General features: G+C 36.0%; 1 protein-coding gene across 2 annotated transcripts in view; it reads left to right on the top strand.

Moving 5' to 3' along the window:
- VPS35 (VPS35 retromer complex component) overlaps positions 1–11,090 on the top strand; it is a 30,206-nt gene that overhangs the window by 2,425 nt on the left and 16,691 nt on the right. For both annotated transcript variants that reach the window (XM_073015348.1, XM_007992097.3), the window contains exons 2-8: positions 3,266–3,364; positions 4,704–4,800; positions 5,384–5,507; positions 6,011–6,193; positions 7,685–7,898; positions 9,758–9,841; positions 10,454–10,563. In XM_073015348.1, coding sequence (XP_072871449.1) covers positions 3,266–3,364; positions 4,704–4,800; positions 5,384–5,507; positions 6,011–6,193; positions 7,685–7,898; positions 9,758–9,841; positions 10,454–10,563 — 911 coding nt within the window. The remainder of the gene's footprint in view (positions 1–3,265; positions 3,365–4,703; positions 4,801–5,383; positions 5,508–6,010; positions 6,194–7,684; positions 7,899–9,757; positions 9,842–10,453; positions 10,564–11,090) is intronic.

Here is an 11,090-nt window from a genome sequence, read left to right as displayed (position 1 = left end):
ATTTCCATTTTCTTCTGATCCGTGTAGCTGTAAAGTACAGTCATTTACAAATGGAAAATTACTTTAATGATTGAGGAAAAACATTGGTTAATTGACTCGTGTTTAATGATAGCGTGTTCATATTATAATTGTTAAGGCTCTATGTGACCCTTCCTAGGAAGGCATCAAGAATAGCCCTTAGAATAGCTGTTGCTAGCATAACTACACTGTTTTATGAGTAATAAATAAAAATAGACCGCATTACTATAGCTTTTTGTCTTCATTTGTAGCTTACTTTGTAATAAGTCATTCTGTAATCTTCCAACATTTTGTATTTACATTTCTATTTTAAGCCCAGTTGAGACAAAATAGAAGAATTTTCCTAAAATTGCATTCCTTTGTTTGTACATCTCTAAATCTTTCTAGTCATTCTATACAAATGTTTTTGTAACTGTTTGTAACCTCTTTGTAGCCACAGTTTCATTTGCTATGTAATAAAAATTATCGTACACAACAGCCAAAAGATGGAAACAACCTACATGTCAATGGATAAACAAAATGTAGTATGTGTGTATATATATATAGATATATAATGAAATATTTCGTTTTTAAAAGGAGGGAAATTCTGACACATACTGCAACATGGATGAACATTGAAGATACTATAGTCAGTGAAATAAGTGAGACATAAAAGGAAAAATATTGTGTGATTTCACTTATATGAAGTATATAGAGTAGTCAAACTCAGAGAAAAGAAGGTAGGATTGCCTGGGGGATCGGAATGGGAGTTTAATGGCTACTTTCCATTTGCGTTTGTAAAGATAAAAAGTTTTATAGATAGATGGTGGTGACTGTATTAATGTGGATGTACTTAATGCCACCGAACTGCACATTTAAATGTGGTTAAAATGGTAAATTTTACGTACATTTTACCACTATAGTAAGTCATTTTTAATTAAAATATCCAGATGTATCATAAAGAAAAATAAAAAAAATTCAGATGTATCTCTGTTTATCTCTAAATGGATCAGTTGAACTTAATGAAATCCATTGATTCAAATTATTATTAAATCTATTGCATCCAGAGGTAAGGAGCCAAAATATTCCAAATGATGGCCTGGTTTCACTAAAGTTCAGAGAAGACTAGCCCATGATGAGTAGTAAATTTCATTAAGTCAGAATCTTTAAATGCTGGTGGTCATCCTTGCCTCTGAAACTAGCATTTTATGGTAATAGTTCTGCTGGGATAAATTCATGTTCCCTTTAAGTGAAGTTTAAAAGATACCTAACTTTTTCTTTGAAATTTGTTTGTGCTTCTGAGGGAGAGTGCTTGCAGCAGAGCTCAGTTTACTAGAGTTAGTCATGGGAAAAAAAGGGGAGATGCATGGCATTGCTCATTATTCAGTTAATATTTTTCTCTTTCCAAAATTAAAACAAGAGAAAGTTTTCAATTTTTATAAAAATTGAAAAATTGAAAAACTACTAGCATAGTTCAGACGTGGGTTTTATGTGACTCATGTTTCTTTGTTAATCTCAAAATGAAATGTTGTTTTGCTTTTCTTAGTTAATGAAACAGACTAGATTTTACTTGCAGGTTGATGTGTAAGTCCTTGCCTTCCACCTCTTCAACTCATTGTGTGAGAGGCATTTTGTCTTTAGTCATTGTTTTAAAAAATAAAAGTGAAATGACATAACGTAAAATTAACGATTTTAAAGTGAACAATTTAGTGGCATTTAGTGTGCTCACAATACTGTACAATCACCACCTTTGGTTTTAAAACATTTTCCCTACCCCCAAAAGAAACCCAGTACCCATTAAGCGATTATTCCTCTCAGCCTCCCTCCTGGTAATCAGCAGTCTACTTTCTGTTCCTGTACAGAATATTTCATTTAAGAGGAATCATACAACATATGGCTTTTTGTGTCTAGCTTCTTTCATTTAGCATGATGTTTTCTAGGTTTGTTCATGTAGCAATACTTCATTCCTTTTTATGGTTGAATAATATTCTGTAATTGTATATATGTACCACAATTTGTTTATTCATCCATTAATTATTCAGTCATTTTTTTGTTAAATATCTAAACATTCTAAAACCAGTGTATTCATTTATGCAGTGAACATTTATGGAGCACCCATTATGTGTCAAGCAGTGTGTTGGGTCCCAAGGATGTAAAAATGACCATCATTTATAATGATAATGTGATGCATGCTGTGGTGGAGATGTAAACAGTGTTTATATGACTTGAAGAAGTGGTTAATTCTTCTTGGCAGGGAGATCGAATTCATTTTGCAAGCAGACTTTTGCTGATGGGAAAGAGAAGAGTGTCTAGACATATTTTGTCCACTGTAGCTGTAGATCAGTACATTTGAAATGATGTAAACTATTTGAGGACAGTGCTCTTTATTGTTTTCTACTATAAGTCACTAACGATTTCGGCTATTTTATTTCTAGGCTGTTTAGTCTTATTATATATTGCCAAGGAGGGGCTGGTCAGTGTTCTTGTAAACTAGTTCCTTAGTCTGTCTAAGAATAGACTGAAATGCAGATGATAAGTAGTCTAGGGGAAAAGAGAGGCTTTAGAGACTGGTTTCGGCTATACCTATCACAAGATTTCGATTGGTTGGGTGGCTGTGTCTGGGCTGGATTCAGAGTGTGTTAGCAGAACACAGCCATGAACTACCACCGCAAGTTTCTTTGATGCCAGCCTACTACAACAATGTTGAGTCAGTTTCTGAGAGAGAGGCAATTCTCTGTACACATACTGTTCTCCTTTGTCAGTCTTATTCTGTTAACTTCAGTGATGGGGCATGGCTCTGTGTGCAGCAGCTGTTAATAATTGGTAAATGGGCCAGGCGCGGTGGCTCATGCCTATAATTCCAGAACTTTGGGAGGTCGAGGCAGGCGGATCACGAGGTCAGGAGATCGAGACCATCCTGGCTAACACGGTGAAACCCCGTCTCTACTAAAAATACAAAAAAAATTAGCCGGGCATGGTGGTGGCCGCCTGTAGCCCCAGCTACTCGGGAGGCTGAGGCAAGAGAATGGCTTGAACCTGGGAGGTGGAGCTTGCAGTGAGCCAAGATCGCACCACTGCACTCCAGCCTGGGCACAGAGTGAGACTCCGTCTCAAAAACAAAAAACAAAATAATTGGTAAATGGGTCTGAGGTATAGAGCTGGATTGATCCTTTTGTGACAGTCTTGGAGGACTATGGCTAGACTATAGAAATAACATATTTACTAGAAGAATGTGCCCGAGACATCAGTGGAATTTTTTATTTTTCAGCCTACAACACAGCAGTCCCCTCAGGATGAGCAGGAAAAGCTCTTGGATGAAGCCATACAGGCTGTAAAGGTCCAGTCATTCCAAATGAAGAGATGCCTGGTAAGAATGGAAATATGGGAGGCACAGTTGCAGTTCGTGTGTTCCTAGGGAAGCATGTGCAGTGTTTTCTAGAGTTAGGTGGCACCACTGTTTCTGGTACATCTAATCTTCACTGTCCCCCAGCATCTATCTTCAGTCTCATCTTCCTCAAGCACTGTGTGGAGCAATTCCAACAAAGAGGCCCTGTTTACTCACATGTATATTTTTGGTTTGGGATTGTCTGTCTTCCCTACTAGAATACATGCTCATAAGAACAAGAGACCCTTCCTTTTATTTACGCATTACTGTAATATTACCACACCAGTGTCTGACCAGAATTACTAGCCTCCTTGGTTCTATACCTCGGACCTGAGGAGTACTTAACGTATAACAGGTACCCTGTAAATGTTTGTTGAATGAATGAATTTAAATGCTTTGCATTTGAATTATTCAGCTTTTTTTTCTAAATATCTTGAAGACTTTAATTTCTTTCCTGAATAGATATATTTATTATAGAATATAGCTTTAAAATTATACTTAACACTTATTTATATATTTTCATATTCTAAAAGATAAAGAGGGAATCTGTGTAGATACTGTAGATTCTCTGGATTAAAAGATAAGGAATTGAGCCAAATTGGTTGGTACTTCAAGCTATAAATTACTGTGATGAAGATGATGCTGTCTTACCTTTGTAAAATGTCTTACTATGTTTTCCAAAGCACAGTAATATGCTCTTGTATCTTTTATTGGTTTCATTCCCAACAAGTTGGGAATGAAAAATAAATGTCTTGGAATGGAGAAGATGGTTTTGCTATTGCTTGTTTCTTCCTCTTCCTGGGTATGGATAGTGTTTCCTCTATCTCAAGGAATTGCTTGCATTTCTGAGTTAAGTGGAACATATGGGCATTGTGAGGGTTTGAAATATGTAAGAAGAAAGCAAACTTACATGAATAGTCATTTCAGACAGCTCTGAAGAGTCTTTAACCCATGACAAAGCCATGTCAGGATAGTATCTTCCTTCACCTGAATCAGTATGCCAGTTCTTTTAATTGCAGGTAAAATGTGATGAATGGAGCTAGTTTCCTAGTCTCTATAGATTGAAAAGATTAACATTCTATCAAGTAGCTTGCTGTCTTAGCTATGTGAACTCTACTAAGTATTATGGATCTTTTTCTTTTTCAGTAGGGACTGCAAAGTGAACTGATCTAAGTTGATTTTTTTATGTGGTTAAAAATCATTTAAGTGCTGTACACTTTTAAAACTATGTAACAAGTCCTTGATGTAAGGAGTTTGTACAACCAAGATAAATGTTTATTTAAATTAAGCATTCTCATCTATTCTCTTGGTATTTCTGTAGGACAAAAACAAGCTTATGGATGCTCTAAAACATGCTTCTAATATGCTTGGTGAACTCCGGACTTCTATGTTATCACCAAAGAGCTACTATGAACTTTGTATCTTTTGAATGTTGAAGACATTTGGACCATACCTTTTTCTTGATAAGGATAATTTTGTTTGTTCTTTATGAAGTTTGTCTGGAGTTACTTCCTTATCTGAGTCACATGGCACTCCTCCATGCAGATGTGCTAAGTGAGAAAGACACTTGGAGAGTACTCCTTTCCTATGCCTCAATGTCTTTCAGTGTGTTGTCGGTGCATCTCAATTTTCAGACCCTTCATGAGGATATTCAGGCTATGACGCAGTTGGTTCTTTAATACTTAGATATTATTACGCAGCAGCCTCAAATGGACAGGAATTTTAATCATTTGCCATTTCAAAACCCATTAACAGTCTGACAGGTAACCGTTGTATTTACTGCTTTGCTTCACCACACATGCTTTAAACCCCTTATTTTAAAGTAAGAAAAGCCCGACTAAAATTCTGCCTTCGCTTGAACACTCTCTTAAAAGACTAAAACTTAAGATACCTGCCCAGTAGTTAATAATGACTCCATCAAGTTTCAATGACTCCACCAAGTTTCAAAGTTTTGCTTAGGTTGACTTATCTTTATTTTTAGTCCTTAATCAAAATTAAAAGATATGGCCATTTCTGATGAACTGCACTACTTGGAGGTCTACCTGACAGATGAGTTTGCTAAAGGAAGGAAAGTGGCAGATCTCTATGAACTTGTACAGTATGCTGGAAACATTATCCCAAGGCTGTAAGTAATAACAAATCGGAGGACTTTTGTGTCTGTATTTCCCACTTTATGTTATGTCCTTTATGATTATCAGCTTAAGAAAAAGTTTTAAGGGTAATTTCTTAACAAATAGAGATTAACATTTTGGTAGATACTCTCTTATTTGTTTTTAGAGTAACTAGATTTACGTTTTATGTAGGTATTTGAGGAATTTTAGAAATAGAAAAAATGTACATGCTTGCTATTTTGTTTAATGTCTTGACTGTTAGAAAAATTAATATAATTGTTCTCTTCCTAATATGTTTAAAGGTAATATCTATGTTGTGTATGTACAGTATAAGTGTGTGTGTATGTATTTTTAGAGATCAGTGGTTATATTTTAAATCAGATATTTTCCTTGTCATGCAGGAGAAAACAACATGGTTCCTATCTTGTTTATTTAATGTTTTGTTCAGTGTTTTTGGAAATAAGTTCTTGATTTGAATATTTTATTTATAATCAGCATTTCTTCATACTTCTCCTAGTTACCTTTTGATCACAGTTGGAGTTGTATATGTCAAGTCATTTCCTCAGTCCAGGAAGGATATTTTGAAAGATTTGGTAGAAATGTGCCGTGGTGTGCAGCATCCCTTGAGGGGTCTGTTTCTTCGAAATTACCTTCTTCAGTGTACCAGAAATATCTTACCTGATGAAGGAGAGCCAACAGAGTAAGTGACTTTCTTGATTTTGTTGCAGCATTTTTTTCGTTGTAGAATGTATAAAAATGTGGGAACATGTACAGAAAGTAAGTATGAATAATTCTTCCACCCAGTCAGCCATTTAGGTAGCATTTGTATAGAGATTTCCTTTGTAATATAGAACTCCTCAGTATATGTAGCATGCTCTACAATGTCCTCTTATGCAAATTTTATCTTTGGATTTTTAGGACCTGCTTTTTTCAGCTAATGTAATTGAGCATTTTTGCACTACATTAAATATTCTTTGAAAATACAATTTTTTTAAGAGGGTTATATTTGGAAATTGAATTTGTAATGAAATAATAAAGTGTGAGCCCGCTGGATTTCATAATTGTTCCTTTAATGTCTATCAGTTTTTATAATTTATAGAGTGCTAGTTACCTTGGAATATAAGTGATTTGAGTTATCTGTTACAAGTTACCTATTAACTCCAGAAGAGAAATAATAAAAGCCATTCAGAGACACTCCTTTCTCTTGTGTAATCAGTATTCTAGCATCAAAGTCTACTGTACTTTTATCCCACAGCAGGGGCAGATGGTCAGCCAACTGTGGTCTTCAGTGGGGTAAGCTGTTCACATGACAGGTCCTCAGATTAAAGAACTTCGTTCCTTTTTTAAAAAGTTTATTCATTTATTTTCTTTTTTTAATTTTTAATCTTTTTCCAGTTTGCTCCAACAGATTTTTTTTTTAAATCATTTATTTCTGAGATGTACAATTCAATGGTTTTTAATATATCTGCATCAATTTCTTTTTAAACAGTACAGAAAAGATACAAAATTAACAGTGTAGAGAAATCGATGGAAGTTATTTGCTTTATTATGTTTTGACTGTCCATTTTGAGCATTTAATTAGGCAATCAATAAAAATTTTTGAAAGCTGCCGAAGTCTCCATCCTAGGAGATGTAGAAAAATAAAGCAGGAAATCCATGGTCTCTTCCCTCACAAAACTTACATTCCAATTAAAAACAAAATATTCAACAGTAAAATGATGTAGTTAGCTATACACCATAAGTGTTGAAATTTTTAGCGTTTTGTTTTTGGTTTTGGTTTGTAGGGGTGAGGTCTCATTATGTTGCCCAGGCAGGTTTTAAACTCCTCGCCTAAAGCGATCTTCCTGCTTTGGCCTCCCAAAGCACTGGATTACAGACATGAGCCACTATGCCCATCCTTCTAGCATTTTGAATTAAGGAATTTGCCATAAGAGCAAGTCCAGTTGGCCCAACTCCAGATACAGAGTTGGGGAAAGTAATTTGCCTTTTAAATTTATAGTGTCCTTTCCATGGTACTTTTTACCCTAGAGTCTGTTCCCTTTGAAATTTAAGACTAAGCCAATGAAGTTGAAAGTGATTTTTTATAAAGCATTGGTGTACTACAGAGATAAGTAGGAAATGCACAGAGGAGAGGGATAGTAGTAAGTTGGTTCTGTAAATACTATGTAAAGACTTTTCTGTTTCTTTGCAGCGAAGAAACAACTGGTGACATCAGTGATTCCATGGATTTTGTACTACTCAACTTTGCAGAAATGAACAAACTCTGGGTGCGAATGCAGCATCAGGGACATAGCCGAGATAGAGAAAAAAGAGAACGAGAAAGACAAGAACTGAGAATTTTAGTGGGAACAAATTTGGTGCGCCTCAGTCAGTTGGAAGGTGTCAATGTGGAACGTTACAAACAGGTTTGTATCTTTTTGTTACCTCTTCTTATGTTCTGAGATAAAATGAAATCTGATTTTTAAAATCAGAATATTTTTGTTACGTAATAGTACATTGAAAAACATCTTAAAATGGCTTTTATTGAAGAAGACTTAAATGGAAAGATATATATGCAATGTTTGTGGATTGGAAGACTTAATATTGTCAAGATAGCATTAAAAAAAAAAATTGATCTATAGATCCAATGTAATCTCAGACAAAATCCCAGCAGACTTTTGTAGAAATTAAGAAGCTGATTCTGAAGTTTATATGAGGAAACAAAGAACCTGGAACAGCTACAACAAATATGAAAAGGAAGAACAAGTTGAAAGACCCAGACTATCTGAATTCATGATTTACTCTAAAGCTACAGTGAGAGCCTGTGTGGTATTGGTGAAAAGGACAGACACACAAATCAATAGAGGAGAATAAAACAGGGAATGGCAAACTTTACCTGTGAGGGACCAAATAATAAATGGTTTTTGGCTTTGCAAGACGTATGCCTTACAACAAGCTTATCCAACCTGCGGCCCAGGGCAGCTTGGAACGTGGCCCAACACAAGTTTGTAAACTTTAAAACATGATTTTTTTTTTTTTTTTTAAAAAGCTCATCTTCTGTTATTAGTGTATTTTATGTATGGCCCAAGACAATTCTTCTAATTCTTCTTCAAACCAAACGATTGGACACCCCTGGTCTACAACTACTAACACTGCAGATATGGTGCAAAAGCAGCCACAGACAATATGGAAGTGAATGGGCATGACTGTGTTCCAGTAAAACTTTATTTGTAAAAACAAGCAGCAGCTCAGTTTACCGATCTCTCACTAGACAATCCATAATAGACCCAGATATTTATGATCAGTTATTTTTGATAAAAGTACAAAGGCAATCTTTTCAGCAAGTGATTCTGGAACAATTTGATGTTTATATGCAAACAACAAAAAACCCTGAACCTTGACCCTCATCCCTTATACCGTACAGAAAAAGCACAAAATCTATCAGAGACCTAAATATAGAACCTAAAACTGTTAGAAGAAGAAAACACAGAGGAAATCTTTTTTTTTTTTTTTTTGAGACGGAATCTCGCTCTGTCGCCCAGGCTGGAGTGCAGTGGCCGGATCTCAGCTCACTGCAAGCTCCGCCTCCCGGGTTCACGCCATTCTCCTGCCTCAGCCTCCCGAGTAGCTGGGACTACAGGCTTCCACCACCTTGCCCGGCTAGTTTTTTGTATTTTTTTAGTAGAGATGGGGTTTCACCGTGTTAGCCAGGATGGTCTCGATCTCCTGACCTCGTGATCCGCCCGTCTCGGCCTCCCAAAGTGCTGGGATTACAGGCTTGAGCCACCGTGCCCAGCCAACACAGAGGAAATCTTTATGACCTAGGATTAGACAAAGATTTCTGAGGATGCACAAGCACAAGCCATGAAGAAAAAAGCTCACTTTTGAGAGGCAAAGGCAGATGGATCACTTGAGTCCAGGAGTTCGAGACAAGCCTGAGCACCATAGAGAGACCCCATCTCTACAAAAATCACCAAAATTAGCTGGGCATGGCGGAACGTACCTGTAGTCCCAGCTACTCAGGAGGCTTGAGGTGGGAGGATGGCTTGAGCCCAGGAGGTGGACGTTGCATTGAGTGGAGATTTTGCCATTGCACTCCAGCCTGGGCAACAGAACAAGACCTTGTCTCAAAAAGAAAGTAGCTTTTAAAGATTAGAAGTGAAGTCTTGGTGAGAAAAATCTCAAATATGATTTTCAAATTAGTAGTTCAAATGTGTTGCTGGAGGAATAGCTTAAGAGTTTGAAAACAGATTTTAACCCTTATGTATGTTTTTTTCCCTTTTAGATTGTTTTGACTGGCATATTGGAGCAAGTTGTAAACTGTAGGGATGCTTTGGCTCAAGAATATCTCATGGAGTGTATTATTCAGGTAGGTGGGAACATTTCATTTTTTTTAAATGACCTATTTTATCTTTCGTTAAGTTTGTTTTGAAAAAATTTTGAAGGAATAGGAAATAAGCTTTCCTGAATAAAGAATTTTCCTTGCTGGGTGTGGTGACTCACATCTGTAATCCCAGCACTTTCTGAGTTCAAGGTGGGAGGATCTCTTGAGGCCAGGAGTTCAAAACCAGCCTGGGCAACATAGCAAGATGCCATTTCTATAAAAACTTAAAATAATTTAAAAAAAATTTTTTTTTCCATGTAATCTTGCTTCTTCTAAAAATCATTTAAAAACAGGGATTTTCTGTTTCTGACTTACAACTTGGTCTTTGTATCAATGTGGTTTGTTTTCCTCCAAACTGTAGGAATGAGTCATCTGAGTTTTCTTGGTCTCTGTAGCTTTAATTTAATTGTAGGTGCACTTTGTTTATTGGAATATTTCTGTCTGAGCTTATGTTTAGTAGAGAGGTTCAGAAGTAATGTGTTCAAATTTAGTTGTATAAGATTACAGTGTTTTTTTCCCCACAAATGTGAACTTTACCATATGAGTTCAGAATATTATGTGAAATACTTTTACTTGTATTGATCATTTGATTTTCAGGTTTTCCCTGATGAATTTCACCTCCAGACTTTGAATCCTTTTCTTCGGGCCTGTGCTGAGTTACACCAGAATGTAAATGTGAAAAACATAATCATTGCTTTAATTGATAGGTAAGACCTTCCAACACTGGAGGATACATGCTCGGACTTGACAATAATGAATTTTAAACATTTTTTGAATTATTTGTCTCTGTTACATCTTTATACCAATGATCTTAATTTAATTATACTATAAATAATGTAGCTTTGTGAGTATGAGTACTAGGTACTTGCCTCGGTTAGACACGAAAGAGGCTTAACTTAAATGTGTAGGAGACATGAAGATAAGATGTTTATTCTGTGTGTTTAATTGACATTTAAAGACGTTGTGCAGACTTTTTTTTCAAATTGTACAAATCCAGAGATCATATTGAAGAACAAAATTTGTTTTTTACTGTGATGTAAGTATCTTGCAGTAGGAACTCATTTCGTTTAGAGTAGCCATAAGATACAGATGATTGGAAGTGTTCAAGTAATCACTCTGTCATCACGTTTTCTTTTTTTTTTTTTTTTTTTGAGACGGAGTCTCTCTCTGTCTCCCAGGCTGGAGTGCGGTGGCCAGATCTCAGCTCACTGCAAGCTCCGCCCCCCAGGTTCAC

Source organism: Chlorocebus sabaeus, chromosome 5 (genome assembly GCF_047675955.1).
Source record: "Chlorocebus sabaeus isolate Y175 chromosome 5, mChlSab1.0.hap1, whole genome shotgun sequence".
NCBI lineage: Eukaryota > Metazoa > Chordata > Mammalia > Primates > Cercopithecidae > Chlorocebus > Chlorocebus sabaeus.
The sequence above is the reverse complement of the archived record's forward strand: the minus strand, read 5'-3'. Positions and strand labels throughout refer to the sequence as shown.